At 36.4% G+C, this 20,041-nt stretch overlaps 1 protein-coding gene across 1 annotated transcript in view; it reads left to right on the plus strand.

The window, feature by feature from the left end:
- SYTL5 (synaptotagmin like 5) overlaps positions 1–20,041 on the plus strand; it is a 153,164-nt gene that overhangs the window by 96,774 nt on the left and 36,349 nt on the right. Inside the window, exons 7-10 of the mRNA XM_027875540.1 lie at positions 3,817–3,955; positions 5,101–5,230; positions 12,035–12,141; positions 13,419–13,511. Of these exons, the coding sequence (XP_027731341.1) occupies positions 3,817–3,955; positions 5,101–5,230; positions 12,035–12,141; positions 13,419–13,511 (469 nt within the window). The remainder of the gene's footprint in view (positions 1–3,816; positions 3,956–5,100; positions 5,231–12,034; positions 12,142–13,418; positions 13,512–20,041) is intronic.

Consider the following 20,041-nt stretch of genomic DNA (forward strand, 5'->3'; position numbering starts at 1 on the left):
CAATCCATAAATTTAGTTATATAAACATTTATTTTCCTTCATGTCTGAAACACAGGTTCTTAACCTTTTTTGGTGTCATGAATCCCTGCAACCAATCAATAAAATCAATAAACATTTATTAAACACATCCTACTATGTGTTAGGCACCATGCTAACTATAAAAAACTAAAAAGGCAAAAGACAGTCTCATGCCTCAAGGAGTTTACAATCTAATGGGGAAGGGTTTGACATGCAAACAAATATATACAAAGTGAACCATATACAGGATAAGTGGGAAATAATTAATACAAGGTAGGGGCTAGAATTAAGAGCGGTTGGGACAGGTTTCCTGTAAAAGATGAGGTTTTAGGTGAGATTTAAAGGAACACAGGGAAATCTATCCTTCTGAGAGTCTAGTGCTGAAATCTATGGACTCTTAGAACTTAAGATTAAAAAATACACCAATTATACTGACTTATGGTATATCTGTGTATGTATATGTGTATGTATATACATTATATATACATTATATGTGTCTGTATATGTATGTTTATATATATATATATATATAAACAATTTCACTGACCCTGAGTTAAGAACTCCTGGGGCCTACACTAAGTCTTCTTTCTCTCTCTCTCTCTCTCTCTCTCTCTCTGTCTCTTTCTCTCTCTCTCTCTCTCTCTCTGTATCTGTCTCTCTCTCTTTGTATCTTTCTCTCTCTCTCTCTGTCTCCCTGGTTACTCTTGGAAATTCTTGTCTTTCAGATCCTCGTTATTGTGCCAACTCTCTCCAAAGAAAGGCCTTAGGTCTGGATATTACTGTTTTTGGCCAAGAGCCAAGGGGTATTAATTACATTCTTAGCTACCCTCTTTTACTTTGAGGGCACTAACTACTCTTATCTTCTACTTAAATCCTCCCACCTCTGGGCTCCTGAGCCTCTAAATGTAATAATAGTCTCCTCCATGGTTCTAAACTGACCTCATTGCTTGCCCCTAAACTAAAACCTTTCCTCCTTGGTCAATGGATCCTCCTGATGTGTTTTCTTAAAGGGGCCTGACCCCTAATTTTGGACATCTTAAAATCACCAAATTTAAACATAACATTTTTAAAAAGAGTGTATGAATATTTTTACACGACTACTACTGCCAGTAGCAACACACTGACTCTCTTTTGAAAAAGGAGAGGAGACATACATAATATTTCAATGTGACTGCCATCTTGTTGACAATTGATGTGAATCTCAGTCCAGTGGTACAGATCACAACTCATCCATGCGTTCATGCTGTATCATATTGTAGGCCCTTCCCCTGTGCTTCAGGTACCTGGCCCCTTAAAAACTATAGTCCTTAGGTACTTGTTTAGGATAGATAGTCCCACCTTCTTTTTGGATTCTTGTGTTCCACGATTTGCATCCATATAGAATCACTACAGTGGCTTCCTCAAACACAGGTCGTGCGAAGCTAATAATGGTTCTCTGGATCCATGAATAGTTTTATATGTGTGTGTGTATGTGTGTATATATATATATATATACATATATATATATATGTACATATACCCATATATATATATATACATAACACTGTGACATAATTTAGTTATGTTTTCATTATTGTTAGTAATAATCATAATTTTAAAATTTTAAATTTTTATATGTATGTATCCTCAGTGGTTATTTAAAATTAAAATTATTATGATGATGATAAAGATATAAAACCCATTTTAATTAACTAATCTTAAGTATTACAAATAATATGAATATAGATTTAAAATTAAAATTATTATGTATGTACGACTATCTATGGTTGCAGAGAACTGATGGTGAAATATATATGTAATAGTTGTCATAATAGTTAATAATAGTTGTCATAGATCATTATTTTCCCCCATCCTGTTCTCTTATATATTTTCTTTTCTATACTCCTTGTTTTCTGTTTATTTCAAGTTGTTGCATTTTCTTTTCCTTTTAATCTTCACTATCACTTCTTCAAGTTTATGGTTTGCTTTGTTTATGACTAATCTTTTCCTGAATTGATTTTTCCCTCTACTAGTCCTATATCCCTGTTGAGTTGAATGTAACCCTACAGTAAACTCTTCACTTTGTGTGTTCTGCCCTCTTTTGACCAGTTTAAATGAAAGTGAAAGTCAAATGACAACAAAAATACTTTGATATAATTTATTTATATGTTTTATTATTGTTGTTAATATTAATAATAATAATCTTAAATCATCACTGAGGTACCTTCCAGTTCTCAAATTCTGTGATTCTAGAGCTAAGATGTTGAGTTTCTGTGTTAGAGAAAAGCTTGGAGGCATTGAGGATGTTTTACCCTATCTCTTCCTTGTACTCAATTATGGGCCCAACTCACTGTCTGTTTGGAGTACCTATCTGAGACAAAGGTTCTTACCCTTCTTTGTGTGTCATGGACCCCTTCTGTGTCTGGTAAGGACCATGGATGCTTTTTTTAGAATTATGTTCTTACATGTTTAAAATCAAATGTATTATTAAAAAGGAATCCAATTATGTTGGAATAAAGTTGTAAATTTTTTCCCACTCAAGTTCATGGATCCCCTGAAATCTATCCATGGACCTCTTAGGGATCCATGGATCGCAGGTCTAAAATATGAATTCATGGGCTGATTCAATAGACAATTCATCCAGTTATGTGTCATAGGCTAGACAGTAAGGATTCATCCTCTGTGTGTACGTGTGTATGTGTTTCTCCCTGAGAAATTATTAAGTTGATCTCTTTGGAGGGATCACAGATCATATTGATTCCTGTAGCATTGTGGGTAAATAAGGGCATTGAGATAATCTTGTTGTCTATAGGGAAACACTAGTTCATTTCAAATACGTAATTCTCTTGATATTAATAATTTGAGGATCATTGAACAGAATTACCTATGTCATCATGCTTTTCAAGGAATCTTGTATGACCTTTGGTTTAATTCAACAAACATTTATTAAGCATCTAGTCTATGCGAGGCATCGCACTAGGTGCCTGGAATACAAAGAGAAAAAAGGAATAGTCCCTGCCCTTGAATTGCTTATACTCTCACTGGTTGGAAAACATGTACACAGACAAGTTTGTCCAAATTTATACAGTAAAGATAAATTAATTTGTAAGATAGAGGACAACACTAACAACTTCTGTTTCATTTGGAATTTTCAGGTAGCTAACCTCGTTGGTTCTGTCAGCTGCTCAGTGTTTTAAAATTGCATCCCATGCAAAATAGCACAGAAGGCACCAATGATCTATATTTGTAAACCTGTAACTCCATAAGATATTGCTAGAGAAATCAATCATTCACTAAATAAAATCTGGACTTCTTACCATATAAGGCCCTCCAACAATTAAATTCCAGCACATTTCTCAAGACTTTTTTTTTTTTTTAAATAGAACTCAGTGTCATGTAAGCTGGGCTCCGGACAAATCTTACTGAAGCGGATCTTACTAGAGGTCCTCTCAATATGCCTCCTTATTTTATGGCTTCTGTTTCTTTACTTGGGCTATCTATCCGCTGTGCCTTCAGCTGCCCCTCCGTATAATGGGAGATTGGTCTGGAGGAGCTTGAGCCCATTTAAGACAGAATTTAAACTTAGTGGAGTAGGAAATAGAGAGCTATTGAAGAATTTTGAGCAGAGATTGTGTTGACACAATAGTGGTTGATGGGTCCTTAGTGTGGGATCAACTGTCTTTCACGGTAGTTGGTGTGTGCTACTGTGACCGTCATTTTGTTAAGTCACTTCCTTGCCAGGTTTTCCATTTCTATTCCTCCTCCATATTAATGGTGGACTTTGCTACTTTTATTTATTTATTTATTTATTTTATTCAGGGGAAATGTCTCACCAGACATCAGCAAACAGGAGGCTAATCCTGTGAGCCTGAAAGGGAACCAGGGCAATGGCACCCTGCCTCGGACACAGAGGTCACCAGCCCCAAGTACCCGCAGCATGAGTTCGGCTAGCAGCAGAGTGAGTGCAGGCCATCATGACTAATCATATCGCAGGCTATGCTGTTGCACTCTGGCTATCCTGGGCATAACTGTTCCTCTAATCAGATTTGGGTTTGTTTGTTTGTTGTTGTTGTTGTTGTTGTTTTGTTTTGTTTTTGCTTAATCTCCATGAAGGTGAGGTTGTTTTTTGTGTATTCCCAATGACTTATTCCTCAGCACTACCTCTTCACCTCCACCTGGGTCCTCTGCTGTTTCACGGAAAGGCTGAAGGCAGCAGAGGCTTTGGGATCAGGCTGGGGATGGGAAGGATATCTCTCTGCATTTCAAAACCAAACAAAATTATGTTTCAGCTGCTCTTGTACTCCTGTTAATGCAGATAATCTAGAGTTGAAAATACTTGGGAACTAAAGCCTGGTTTAGATTATTTTTGAAAGAGGAATTTGGAGAGGTTTTACTTTTTCCCATGTCGGTAGTAACGTGTGAGGCACTGTGCTAAGAGCTGGGAATACAAAGAAAGACAGAGGATTTCTCCCTGCCTTCAAAGACTTCACAGTCATTAGTGGGAAGTGGTGGAGTGAGATAACATGCAAACTACATGGTAAGGGATTGGTACATAATACTAACAAGCTATATATAGGAATCAATCAAAGATAATCATCAGAGGGGAAGGCACTAGCATTGAGGGATGGGGGAAAGTCTTCTTGTAGAAGGTGGGACTTAAAGGTAGCCAGGGAAGCCAGTAGGCAGAGATGAGGAGGGAGAGCATTGCAGACATGAGGTACAGCCAGAGAAAATGCTCAGTCTGGAGATGGAATGTCTTGTTTGAGGAACAGCAAGGAGGCTAGTGTCACTGGATCAAAAAATACATGAAGGGGGAGGAAGGGAAGTTATAAGAAAACTAGAAAGTTGAGAGGATAAGACTGGGTTTTAAAGGACTTTCTTTGAATGCCAAACAAGATTTTGTATTTGACCTTGGAGGTGAAAAGAGATGTTGGAGTTTACTGAGTAGGGGAGAGATCTAACATTGCTTAAGTATGAGAGCTAAATCTTACACAAAGTACCTACCTGGTCAACTTAATTGTCTCTAAAGAATGTCATTGTGACTTGAGGCAAAATGTCACTTCTAACTTATTTTTAATCCCTTTTTTAAAATGTTCTGGATAGGATCATGGTTTAGAAAATGCCATGGTTGTGGCTGCCAGTGAAAGCATCCCTGAAAGTTTAACAAAGAGGCATCAGAGGAGAGCTTCAGGAACTCCTTCTATAGCTATCTCTGGGGTCTCTCTGTCTTCAGGTGAGTATTTGCCAAATGCTCATATCTCCATGTATCATGTACTTGATAAGGGGAATTGACACTCTAGCGCAGTTAGATGGCACAGCGGATAGAGTGTCGGTCCTGCAGTCAGGAGGCCGCAAGGTCAAATCCAGCCTCAGACACTTACTAGATGTGTGACCCTGTTGGCTTCAGTTTCCTCATCTGTAAAATGAGCTGGAGAAGTTCAGCCAACTATTGCAGTATCTTTGTCAAAAAAAACCCCAAATGGGGTCACAAAGAATCAGAGAAGACTGAAAGGACCAAATAGCAACAATAGTAATAAAGACTGTACAATTGATTATTAGAAATTATTGTGAACTCATAAATCATCAATAAACATAAACATTACCATATTCAGAGAGGAGAAAAAAAGACTTTGGTATGTGAAAACATGAATCCATTAAATGAAGCTTGGTTTTAACATGGTAGTACCAATATTACCCTACTTGCCTGACTCTTTCTGAACTTCCTTCTACTCTAGTCCTTTTTTTGTATTTTTAAATGTTTATTCTTCTTGAATATGAACTTTAATTATTAAAAATTGAATTAAATTAAATATTAAATTATTAAGCGTGTATTCTAAAGTGTTTCATTGATGTTCTTTTTGGGGAGGGGGGCTAGAAGCAACACTAACTTCCCCTTCTCCATGCAAATAAAAGTTTTGCCTCATAACCAATAACTATAGTCAAGCAAAACAAATGTTTGTTTTATTGGACATATCTGAAAACATTTCATTGTGTGCCTCAGTGCATTACCTCTCTACTAGTAGGTGGGAGGCATGCTCTGTCATCATTCTGCTGGAGACATAATTGATCTTTGCATTGATTTCAGTTCTTAAGTCTTTCAATTTTTCTTTTTACAATGTTTTGGTCATTGTGCAAAACTCTCGGCTTGACTCATTTCACTGAGTTCTTTCTTAAGCAATTCATAAAGGTCTTTCCAGGTTTCTCTGAATCTGTCCCTTTCATCATTTCTTATATTGTAACAATGTCCCCATAAATTCCTATACCATAATTCATTCAGCCATTCCCCAATTGATGAGTATCTACTTCATTTCTGATTCTTTACTACAGCACCGAGAGAAGCCTTGTCTCCATTCCTCTCCAGGCTTCAATCCCCATTTGCTCTTTGTCAGTGTCAAGAACTTCTCTCTCTCCCAACCCCACCTAACTTTTCTGCTTCCTTTTATGTGTTGTCTCCCCTTATTAGAATGTAAACTCCCTAAGGGCAGGGACTGTCTTTCTTTCTGTATTTCTTTATCCAGCATTTAGCACAGTGCATGGCACGTAGTAAATGCTTAATAATTAAGTGCTTCTTCACTTGACTTGACAGAGTCCTTTCTGTTTTTCTTTGATTTCTTTGAGTTATATGCCTAGAAGTGGCATCACATAAATTTACTTAGTTAATGACTTTGTAGTTATACTTCCAAATTGATTTTCAAAATGTTACCCCAATTCATTGATCCTCTATGAGAGCATCAATGTTCCCGTCTTTCCAAAACCTCTCCAGCAATAGCTATTTTCTTCTTTCATCATCTTTGCCAATTGGATGGGCATAAGGTAGGACCACGGGATTGTTTTAATTTGCATTTTATTCATTACTGGTGATTTGAAGGGGTGTTTTTTTTTCATATGGCTGTGGATAGCTGAGGTTTCTTCTCTTGAAAATTATGTGTTTATATCCTTTATCCATTTATTTATTAAAGAACATGTCTCATTTTTATACATTTGAAACAGATTCTTTTATATCTTGCATATGAGAACTTAATCAAAGAAACCTGTAAAGATTTTTTTCTTACTTAATTGTTTCCCTTCTCATTCTAACTGCATTTGTTGTTGTTGTTGATGTTGTTGCTGCTGAAGACCTTTTCAATTTTATATAATCAAAGTTGTCTATTTTATCTCCTATGAGTGTCACTCTCCCTTGTTAGGTCAAGAATTCTTCCACTATCCATAGTTGTAAAAGGTGTCTCCTGCCATTCTCCTCAAATTTAGTTATGTAACGACCTTTTATATCTAGATCATGTTTCTGTTTAGAAGTAATTATGGAATATTGTGTGAGTTGTTGAGCTAAGCACAATAATTTCTTTTTCTTGTTCTTCATCTTCTTCTTCGTCTTCTTCATCTTCATCTTCGGCATCATTGTCATTGTTTTCATCATTGTCTTCAATGTTTTCGAGAATGATTCCTTACCCCAGTAGAAAGTGTCTATGGGTTTAGGAAACAACATGCTACTGTCTTCAGATACTTCTGGATCTTATGTATCTAATATTCTATTGATCAACTTTTCTATTTAATCAATGCCAAATAGTTTCTGAGGCTTGTGGATTAGCAGTATAGCTGCTTTTTTACCTTTTTTTTCATTATTTCCATTTATATAAGAATATAAATTTTGTTCTTCTTGATAAATTTTGTGATAATTTTCTCTTGTCCTATAAAGTCATTCTTGGGTAGTTTAATTGGTGTGGCACCAAATCTGTACATTAGTTCATCTGGTATTGTCATTTTTACTATATTAGCACTGGAACCACAAGAAATTAATTCCTCTCCAATTATTTTTCTTCCTTCATTTTTAATGAATGTTTTGTGGTTATATTAATATAATTACTGTGTGTGTGTGTGTGTGTCTCTTGATTAAGTGGACTCCCAGATATATTACACATTCTGTGGTACATTTGGGTGATTTTTTTCATTGGGTTTTATTGATAATATACAGAAAGGCTAATCATTTTGTGGGTTTATATATTGCTACTTTACTAAAGTTAATTGTTTCTATTAATTTTAATTGAATCTCTAGGGTTCTCTAAGTAAACAGTCATATCATCCACAAAAGAAAAAAATTATTTTCTTTGCCTAATCTTTATGCCCTCAATTTATTTTTCTTGTCTTATTGCCATAACTACTATTTCTTGAATGGTATCAAATAGTAGTATTGACAGTGGACATCCTTACTTTACCCTGATCTTGGAGGGGCCACCAGTGTTTCTTCGTTACAAATAATCCAACTCTAGGTTTTAGATAAATACTATTTACAATATTAAGCAAAGGTTCATTTATTCCTATTCTTTCTAGCATTTTTAACATAAAAAGATATTATATTTTATAAAAAGCTTTTTTCTGTGTCTGTTGCTATATATGATTTAATTGTTTTGTTACTAATATAGTCTGTTATATTTGTATTTTTCTAATATTAAACCAACCCTATAATTGTGGTATAAATCCAAGATAGTCATAGTGTATAATCTTTTTTATTTGTTGTCATAGCCTTTCTCCTAATGTTTTATTCAATATGCTTGTATTAATATTCATAAAAGATATTAGTATATTTTTCTTTACTTTGTTTCTCTCTCTGCTTGGAGCAACAGGACCATATTTGTCTCATAAAGGGAATTTGATAAGATTGCTTCTTTCCCTGTTTTTGCAAACTGTTTATATAGAATTGGAGTTAATTATTCTTTGCATGTTTGATTGAATTCACTTGCAAATCTATTTAGCCTTAAGATTTTCTTCCCTTTTGTGTGTTCATTTGTGGCTCAATATTTTCATTTTCTCAGATTGGGTTAATTAAATTATTTATTTCTTCTGGTAATATAGGCATTTAATATTTTTATAAATATTCATCTATTTCATTTAAGTGATTTTTGCTAGCATATGGTTGGGCAAAATAGCTTCTAATAATATTTTTATTTCTTCTTAATTTATTGTGAGTTCTTTTTTCAATTTTTAGATTTACAATTTGGTGTTGCTCTTTTTTATCTGATATCTAATAGCTTGCCTATTTTATTCATATTTTTCAAAAAATCTACACATTTTATTTGTCGGTTTAATATTTTTTGTTTTCTATTTTATTTATCTCTTCTTTGATTTTCAGTACGTCTATTTCTGTGCTTTGCTAAGGTTTTTTATTTGTTGGTTTTCTATGTTATCTTAGGTGCACATCCAATTTATTAATCTACTCTTTCCTTCCCTGTAAGGACTGTTTAGGCTGTATTATCTATAGTTGTTTTTCTGAGACTGTGATTTCCTCTCCTACTTCTAAAAATTCACTTGAAGTCCGCTGTTGCTCCTGTTCTTCTTCGTCCCCAGGAGTGGCTGGGGAAAGGGAAGGTTTATTAACAGTTTATCAGATGTCTACTATGTTCAAGACCCTATGGGGAATATGATTAAAAATAAGGCCCTCAGCAAGACAGGATTGGTTAGCAGACTTAAAATCAGAAAAACCTGGATATGAGTCCCAGTTCATTTTCTGACTAGTTGTGTGACGTTGGGCAAATAAGTTTCTTTGTCTATAAAATGAATATAATAATACTTGTAAGCTTTATAAACTGTAAATCTCTAGATAAATATTAGTGGCTATAATTTAAAAAAGAGGCATTGTGACATAATAATTAGAACTAGTCTGGAACTAAGGAAGTTCTGGGTTCAGGTCCTCCCTCGAACAATCTAGTAGGGGATATAAGAGATGGACACATAATTATAGTAGCAGGCATAAAATAAAAGTATAATGAAAGAAGCACAAAGTACTGTGGTGGAGATCAGAGGAGGCAGAGATCACATATAGATTGAGTTATTTCCCTGAATCTAGTGGTAAATTTTACACTAATGTAGTTCTGCTCTGTCACAAACAGTGACGCAAAGCACTTTTTAAGTTTACCTCTCTCATGACCAATTTTCATTATCCACATGGAGGGCTATGGTTGTCATTGCCATCTATGGACAGGGGGCATCCTGAAGATGATTCATCCATAAAGGAATCAAACCTACAATTTCCATTTCATTAACCCCAAGTTCTTTACCACTTTAATTAATCAACTTCAAATTGTTTGCCCTAAACTAAGGTGGACACTAGTTTTTTGTTGTTCAGTTTAGTCATATCTGACTCTTCGTGACCCCATTTGGAGGTTTGCTTGGCAAAGATACTGGAATGGTTTGCCATTTTCTTCCCCAGTGGATCCATTTTGATAGGCAATCAGAAGTTAAATGACTTGCCCACACAACTAATAAGTCACACAGTTAGAAAGTGTCTATGACTGAATTTGAACAAGTCTTCCTGACTCCAGACCCATTGTTCTATCCACTGAGCCACGAGCTACCTACTACATCTTTTAGGGATTCTTCAGCTACATTATGTTCAGTAGTGGTAGCATTGCTAACTGAAAGGCAGAAATACTTGCTCTTTCCTCTGGACTACACCTTTCAAAATTTCTGCCACCTGTTTTTTGCTTACTCAGGACTCCATAATCTTGGAATAAATGGTCTCAAGTCACATATTCCAGTTGTCTCTGCCATTTAAGAGCTTATAAGATTTATTAATAAAAGAGATTAAAGACATAAGGGTCTTTCACAATTATAGCACCGAGCCCCCCACAGTCAGGAAGAAAACCTAGCTATTTTTTATTAAAATTCAAACCTTTATGTACTATTTAGTTCTGTGTGTTTCCAGTCACTCATTATCTTCCTCCATTTTAATCTCCCTATACATAATTAATTGGCATGAGTCACATATTACATGTGGCCAGTTGTAGTTTATATGAGACAATCAGGAATTAGAAACAGTTGAATGAAAAAGAAATCATGTAGAAAATACTTTCTAGCCTCAGGCTCTTGGGGAAAGTGGGAGGGGAGTTAAACCTTTACTATCCTTTTGCTAATATCCAGGGGTGACAGCCAGTAGCTTCAGTTTGTTCCATCCACACTCATCATAGTTTGCTGGATCCAAGCCTACAACACCCAGACTCTAGTTTCTAAACTGGCATTACAAGATGCCTGTATGAACTTCTCACTTTCCCCAAATACCATTGCATCATGGCTGCCTTCCAAACCCAAACCTCCTCTGAATTTAGCCCTTTTATCCTCGTATCCTAAACCTTTCCCTACAGGTCAGAGGAACTTAGCATGGTCTCTCTGGATTATGATTTCCATCACAATATAATTCCTATTCCATGTAGCCACATGCTGAAGCCTGGGAATAGCAATAAACAAAACAGGAAATGGAAAACAATAGTACAGAGGCCATCAGAGTGGTTATACCATTTCCAAACAAAACACTTGCGTTCGGGCAAGTAGACTTGGCCAATTAGCTTTATAAAGGTAAGCTCTTTTCAGCCCTTCACATTTGTGAACTCCTTCAATTGAATATGCCAGAATTCTTTTAGGGAATTAATAAAGATAATTAGACAAATTTCATTCTTTATCTTAGATTTTTGTACTGAAAGGAAATTGAACCTGGAGGGAGAGAAGGAGAAACTCTCTGTTTACCTGCAAGGTTGCCTTTTGGGTGATGTATCAATGTAGAAATTTATCCTTTGTCTTTTCCTTCAAAATACAGAAACATTGAGCAGGGACAGCATCTAAATTATCTTTGTCTCTGCACCCATGGCTAGTACCGTGCTTTGTACCTAATGAGGCATTTAATAAATACTTGTTGAATATAGTCATTCTTTTCCCAAATTTGGGGACCCATGAGAAGTTTTAAAGAAAGAGGCTGTAGAGTGATAGCTATCCCTACTGAACTGATACAAAACTGATATTTGTGTCTTCATGGTTATTTTAAATCAATGAGACCTGAAGAGGGTCAAACTCTTCAGGGTATTTCTAATAGAGCCAGCCCAAGGTGATTTCCAGGAATCAGGCAGCAGAACTACTGAAACACAAATAGCAATAAATGATTTATCTTGACTTTTGTTTTCGTGATACTGAAGGAGAATAGACTCCTCTTCAAATCTTTTGAGACAATGTGTCTCACTTTCAAAAGATTCACTTTCCCTTCTGCTCTTTTCTACAGACAGGAGTCGGTCTGAGTTAGACTTGAGTGCGTCATTTTCAGAAGAAATAGAGGATACCATCAGCATAAGAAGCAAATCTGTGCCAGGAGCTTTAGACAAGGACTTGGTAAGTTAGAAGTGGAGTAAATCACATCAGGAAAAAAAGATGTGTTTATGCTACTTTCAAAAAAAGTCTAATATTTTTAATATTATTATTATATTTTTAATATTATTGTATATTGTTGAGAATAAAGAGGAGGGAGGGATAGAATTTGGAACTCAAAACTTTAAAAAAATGTTAAAAATTGTTTTAACATGTAATTTGGGGAAATAAAATATTATATATATATATTTTTTTAAAGTGTAGCAACATCTTTGTTTATACTAACTGCACTTTGTGGGATTATAGAGTCAGTATCTGAGAGAGCATCAAGTGAAGATAAAGGAGTTGGAGGACAGGAAGAAATTAGGTTGATTAGCTCAGGTTAGTTTATCCCCCTTAGGGCCTCACTTTCCATTTCCTCATCTATATAACAATGGGGTTGGACTCAGCCCTTCTTAAACTGTGGGTCGCTACCCCCTATGGGGTCATGAAAACTTTGCCAATAATAAAAGGTTTCTGAATGTGCAACAACCAAATTAAAAATTAAACACGTAATGAATCCGAGGTGTTTCTGGCAGCGCTTGCCCGTGTTGCATCAGGCAACTTCACTGCAGCCTTGGTTCTGAACTGTTGCATTGTGCATGCCCCTAGGCCACCCAAGGCCAAAGAATGCAGCTGAACCTTGAAAAGGGATCATTAGTGGGAAAAGTTTAAGAATCTCTGGACTCAATGGTCATCTTTAGTAATAATAATAGTACCCACAGTTAAATAATTGCTCCTATGTGAGATTCTCACTCTTCTTCCCTTGCCTGGGAGCTACCTCTTCCCAAATGTGATCATAGGATAGTTATTTGGAGTGGAGGACAACTCAAGTTATTTTCCTGTATAATTTGTGCTTCGTGGTGCTTTGAGAGTTTTAAACTGTTTGGTACCTAGAATTAGTGGGCGTACTTTTGGAATTCAGGGTATTCTGAATAAATTATTCCATATATCAGTTCATCAAATATTTATAAATCGTGAGGATGAATGAAAAAAGTAAGATTAGTTCTCTGCCTAGAAATTAGGGATTAACCCAAATCTTCTCCCCTTGACTTTTACTATTTCATTGTTGAGAATATTCTAAGTGAAATAGAGAATTGGAGGAATTGTTAGGAATAGGGTAACTTTGGATATTTTTCTCTCTTAGAGAAAGGGGCATTTTTGAAGTAGATGGATATGTGGTGGATGGGTCACTGGATAGATAAAATATGAAGAAAAATAGACAAAATTTCTAGGTACTGACTCTTTTCTCTTCTTACTAGGACTTCTTAGATGAAACCGAGGAAGATACTGATGATTTACTGTCTTCCCGATTATCTCCAAATGTCAACAGTTTAGCAAGTGGATTATCAACCGTAAGCCATCTGTTATTATTATTGTTGTTCAATCATTGCAGTTCTGTCTGACTCCTCGTGACAGTTTTGGGGCTTTCTTGGCAAAGGTACTGGAGTGATTTGCCATTTCCTTCTCCAGCCCATTTTACATATAAGGAAACTGAGGCAAAAAGGGTTAAGTGACAGAGTTACACAGCTTATATCTAAGTCCAGATTTAAATTCAGGTCTTCTTGACTTCAGGGCTGGTGCTTTATCCACTGTGCCACTTAGCTGCCCCATGCTATCTACTAAGCACCCATTGATAGTGTCTGTGTTTTCTTTCTCCATTTTTGTTCATTTCCAAAACAGTTGAGGGAAAATATGAGATAGTGAAGATGTCTAAGAACAAAGTAGTTACATAATGTGTTGTTTCAGGAGAGCTCTTCATTTCAGTTTCTGCAGAAAACCTCTTCCAGGCTGTCCCCTCAAAACCTTCATGGCGGAGCCTCCAACTGAGCAGCATGAAATTGATCAGGACATAAGAGCTGACCATGTGTTATATATAATATATCCTTAGATATAAAATGATACCATTAATGTGTAGGAATCTAGTATAAACCAACAACAGTAATAACAAAGACTAATCAAAAGTCTCTATATGTCCTCTACAGTGACTAATTTATTTTCTATCTCCAATTTTTGGGAAATAGCAGGTCTTGAAGTATTAGAAGACTTTGTGAGCTAGCCAAAAAAAAAAGATCAGATTTTTACAATATTCTCTTCTTTTCTAAAATTTATGTTATGAATGTGTAATGGTATTAATTTTGATTTATTTACTATGGAATTTTTCCTTTTTCCTTTTCATGAGATACTTTACTTTTTTGTTTTATTTTACATGTGTTTTTCCCCAAGAGATGTTTCTAAACCAAACCAGGAATACCTTACTCCTTTTTACCTTATACACTATCTTCTCAATACTATCCATTTCATCTGCCCTTACAAAGGAAAAAATTGACGATTATTAACCATCATATAGTTTCCTCAGAACTGGAAATTATATCTATGGATGACTTCATCTAATTTTTAAATTTCCCTAATTTAATCTACTCTTTTTTTTTCTTTTTTACCCAAGTGCTTGTTCTGGAAGTTAGGAAATCAGTCTAAGAGACAAAAATTTCTGGTTCTAGTTCCTATTTCAGTATTGCTACAACGGGTAAACAAATGAAATGATTTCCATCTCTACTCCCTTCTACATCTGGAGTGTAGCTTTTTAGGTAGTAACTGTAACATATGATAAAACTGAATTGCCCAATGAATGCTCTAAAAATGAACAGAGATTAAAGGGAGAGGAGCATGATGCAGTCCGTTTGTACTGACTTTGCATCTTTCTATTCTCCTCTGTCTGACCAAGCCTCACCCTTGGATCACTCCCACCATTCATCTCCTTCCCACCTGCATATGTGTTGCTGAAAGTAGATGGAGAAAACCTATGTAAGTCTTCTGGTAGGGGGCCACTGCAGATTTATGTTACACAACCTCACTGTCCTCTCTGCCACCAGTAAATCCTTCTATACCTTCCTTATTGACTCCCCATCCTACTCTTCTCAGGGGCTCTTACAAACCTTTTCGTCACTCTTTAAGCTTGCCATCACTCCTTTTCCCTCTACCCACTCCGTGGAGAAACTCCCCTCATATTTTACAGAAAAAATTGAGGCCAGTCACTATAGCTTCCTCATCTCCTATCACTTACGTACTTTTTGCCTCTATCTTCTCCTTCACCCCATCTCATATAATGAAGTGGCCTTACTCCTTACCAAGGCTAACACCACTATCTGAATAAGCAATGCCATTCCATCTCATCTCCTCCAACAGACTGTCCCTTCAGTCATGCCCACTCTATCGTTATTTTAAATCTTTCCCTGTCTTTTGTGCCCCTCCCTACTGCCTTAAAATATGCCCCTGTCTCCCTTATCATCAAAAAACCCTCACTTGATCCTTCCATACCTGCTAACTCTCATCATATATCTCTTCTGCCCTTTTTGGCCAAACTCCTTGAAAAGATTATCTACAGTAGGTGCCTCCACTTTCTCTCTTCTTGCTCATTGTAACCCCTTACAATCCAAGTTCCCAGCTCATCATTTTACTGAAACTGCTCTCTCTAAAGTTACCAATGATCTCCTAATTGCCAACTCCAAAGGCCTTTTTTCAGTCCTTCTTCTTGCCCCCTCTGTAGGCTTTGACATTGTGAATCATCCTCTTCTCCTTTATATTCTCTCCTCTCTAGGTTTTAGGGACAGCCCTGTACCCTGGTTTTTCTGCCTCTCAGACTATTCCTTTTTAGTCTCCTTTGCCGGATCTTCACCTGGGTCATGACTTCAAACTATAGGTGCTCCCTAGGACTCTATCTTAGAAACTCTTCTCTCCCCCACTGTATTATTTCACCTGGTGATCTCATCAGCTCCTATGGATTTAATTACTATCTCTATGCAGATGACTCTCAAAACTTGCTATCCTGCCCTAACCTCTCAATTGACCTCCAATCTCACACCTGCTGTCTTTTAGATAGCTCCAACAGGATTTCTTAAACTCAACATGTCCAAAGCAAAACTCATTATCTTTCCTCCCAAATACTCCCCGCTCCTAACTTCCCTATTACTATCCAGGGCAACACTATCCTCCCATTCCCTCACATTGGCAACCTAAAAGTCACCCTCTCCTCTTCACTATCTCTCATGCTCCCTCCCCACCACATCCAAGCTGTTGCCAAGGCCTGTTGATTTCACCTTTGCAACATCTCTCAAATATACCTCCTTCTCCCCTCTGACATCGCAATCACTCTGATGCTGGCCCTCATCACCTCATGCTTAGACCATGACAATGGCCTGCTGGTGGGTCTGCCTGTCCATTCTCCATTTAGCCACCAAAGTGATTTTCCTAAAGTACAGGTCCAACCATGTTGCCCTTCTCAATAAACCCCAGTGGCTTCCAACTGCCTCTAGTAAGATATAAAAAATTCTCTATTTGACATTCAAGCCTTTCATAACTTTCAGCCCCCTCTTATCTTTCTTATACCTTACTTCAATGGCATAATCTTTGATCCAGTGGCGCTGGCCTCCTGGCTGTTCTCCAAACAAGGTACTCAATCTCTTGGTTCCAGGCATTTTCTCTGGCTGTCCCCCATGCCTGGAATGCTCTACCTCCTCAACTCTGCCTACTGGCTTCTCTGGCTTTCTTCAAGTCCTGACTAAAATCCTGTCTTCCAGGAAGTCTTTTCTAACCCTTCTTAATTCTAGTGCCTTCTCTCTATTAATTATTTCCAATTAATCCTATATATAGCTTGCTTTGAATATATTTGTTTGCATGTTGTCTGCCCTTTTAGGTTGTCAGCTCCTGGAGGGCAAGGACTGTCTTTTGCCTATACCGAGAATAGGGAAGAAAACCAATTATGTTGAAACAAAATAGTATATTTTAAAGCTCACAGGCCCTAAGTTAAGAATTCCTTCTTTAAACCAGTATTGCCCATGACTAGATGCCCTCTCTCTTCACATAGCAAGGAGAGCAAGTGTTTGTTGACTTGAAGTGTTTGGAGGATATTTAGTCCTCTTTGCTATGATGACTGCTTTATAGTCAATAAATTTCTTTAAAAAATTTATTTTTTATAATTTTATAACTCTACCTTAATCAATTTCATGTATTTCCAGCTTAAAGCTTTTTAAATAGGTTGGATTAGACTTCTTAAAATTACCCTTAATGTTGTGTTCTCATCTTTATCCTTTTTTCCTAATTTTATCTTGATTTTAACCTTTAATCTATGTGCTCCATGGTCTGAAGGTACACAGACAAGTGTTTCTGACCCACTTCCCATTTCAATACCAATCTTTTTTTCCGTGTTAGAATAGAGTCAACTTCACCTTAAGTTTTTGTTGAATTTATTTATTTATGATGTTCTTCCATCCCCTTCTCTTAACTCATGTGGTCACCACCCTAATTCAAGCACTCATCATCTCTTACCTGAACTGTTGCAATATGCCTACTTTCTCATTTCTATAAAATCGAATGATAATTGCCTATATATAGAGAAATTTCTGGATGAAAATATAACAAGGAAACAAGGAGAAACTGGGGTGGGGAGCTTTGCAAATGCTTTTCTATAAAAGATCACCTCTTCATAGTCATGAAGTTGAAGAGAAAGTCTCCCTGCCTCTGGTCTCTCTCCTCTCCAATCCATCCTTCGTGCAGCTTGAAAACTGATAAGCCCGGGTATGACCACATCACTCCTCTGTTCAAGAAGTTTCAGTAACTTCCTATTTTCTCTAGAATAAAATACAAATTCCTCTGTTTAGAATTTAAAGCCCTTACCTGCTTGACTCTGACCTATCTTTCCATACTTAGTTTACATTAATCCACATCATGAACTCTGCATTCCGGCCCATTGACCTTTTTGCTGTTCCTCTCACATGACAATTCATCTGTCATCTCCTCACCACTACCTCCTAGAATCCCCAGCTCCCTTCCAGACTCAACTCAAGCGGCATCTCCAGCCTGAAGCATCTTCTGATTTCCTCAGCTGTCAGTGTTTATTCAACAATATTACTTTGTATTTACTTTGAGTATGTTTTATATTTCTCTGTCTTGGTACAAGACATTTCTTGCAAGTAGAATGTAATCCCCTTTAGGGTAGGGCCTTTTTCATTTTTCATTTCTTTATGCACAGTGCCTTGCATATAGTACACAACTTGTTCACACATTGCTGTTTGCATGTTGTCTTCTCCATTACACGGTGAGTTCCTCAACATCTAGGACTGTCTTTTACCTTTCTTTGTATCTATAGTGCTTAGCACAGTGCCTGGCATATAGTATGCACTTAATAAATGTTTATCGACTATTGAACAATAAACATTCATTATTTTCCTTCTTTGTGCCAGGTGGTATGCTAGTCAAGGTGATACATAGATAAAAATAATACAGTCCCTGCCCACGAGGAGATTACAATCCATGATCCTACCCTCCAAGTTGTCATTGATCTTCTATTCCTCCACCTAACACTGTATTTACTATGTATACATTTTAGATCACTTAACTATATACATGTTATATTCCCTAAGATCCTTGAAGACAGGGACTACTTCTTCCCATCTATATCCGGAACATCTAGCATCAGGTCTTGTATAAAACTGAGTTGAACAGAGCCCATCCTGTCTTATCAGGCTTATACATGAATAAAAATAAGAAAATAGATAAGTGCTTTGAAAAGTGAAGCTACTCTATAGGTTCCAGTCATTTCTACGTTTTGATAGAGCCAGCACAGGTTAAATTAACATTAGACTATGCCTTGAGTACACTTTGCCTTAATCAATTTTGAATGAGACTATTTTATTAAACTATATGAATGATTATAGAAATAAGGTAATCATTTCTTCCTATATGTCATTAATAATACAAGAATATCTGTGTTTTCTTAGCTCTGTGACTGACTTGCAAACACCATTCATTATTCATTTAACAAATATTTTTCACTTGTAATCTTTGTACCTATAACCCCACCTCATTATGTTTTAGTGATGGGTGCATTATCTGTAAAAGCCACACGATTGCTTCCATTAGTTATCCTTGAAGAAGAAGAAACTTATCAAGTGTTATTAATAAAACATTTAATTTGCTTTAACTATTTGACTATTTGTAAGTCATTAATAGTGCAACTTTAGCTGTGTTTGTATTGTTATTAGGCTTTTCAAAAGTGGAGAATTGCATCTTAAGGAATGTTGACCTGCATTTGGAAATGGAGATGTGCCTTAATTTTTTTCCTAATAAGTCACTTGAAAATTGCTCATTTATGTCATATTTTAAATGGAAATTGGGGGCTTACTATTTAAGGATGGCTTATATTGTTTCTTTTTTTAATGTAATGAGCTCTTTCAATTTATCTGTCTGGTGATTTCCTACGTTTTATCTACTGTCTAATACCTGCTGTGTTTAAACAAAATATACTTATCCTTCCTCTAGGAGACCTTTACTGAGCAGAAACACATGAGCTCCCAGAAAGTGCTGAGAATTCTCTCCTTCCTCATAGTAGAGAAATTAACTGGAAACATTTGCTAATTAATTCATCCCATGAAGAGGGCCAGAGTTCAGTAATTGCTCAGTAAGGGCTTCCAGTTCGTGCTTCCTCAAGGTTTTTCCTTTGCTCTCCTGTCTTTATTCTTGTTCTAATGCCTCTTTTTATTGACTTTTGCACAAACCTTTGAAAGAACTCTCAAGCAGGCTCTGATAAGAAATGGACCTACTTAAATGTTCCTGATGTGGATTCTGATACTGTGAGTCTTCTGGCTTTTCTTTTATTTCTTTCTTCCTTCTCAGCTACATTTCCAACACACTTAGAGAATGCATGGGGAGGGGCGGGGGTGGGCGTTGCAGAATTTGTAAACTGTCCTTTGAATATTTTTCTTTTTGTTGACTGAGCTAACTAGAGGGTTTGTTTTGTTTTGTTTTTTAATTAAAGGCCAATCTTAAAGTGATCATCCTATGTCCAAGGACAATCTTCATCAGATTATTGAAAACTTACGTACCAGGC

Source organism: Vombatus ursinus, unplaced genomic scaffold, assembly GCF_900497805.2.
Source record: "Vombatus ursinus unplaced genomic scaffold, bare-nosed wombat genome assembly UNPS02014809.1, whole genome shotgun sequence".
Lineage (NCBI taxonomy): Eukaryota > Metazoa > Chordata > Mammalia > Diprotodontia > Vombatidae > Vombatus > Vombatus ursinus.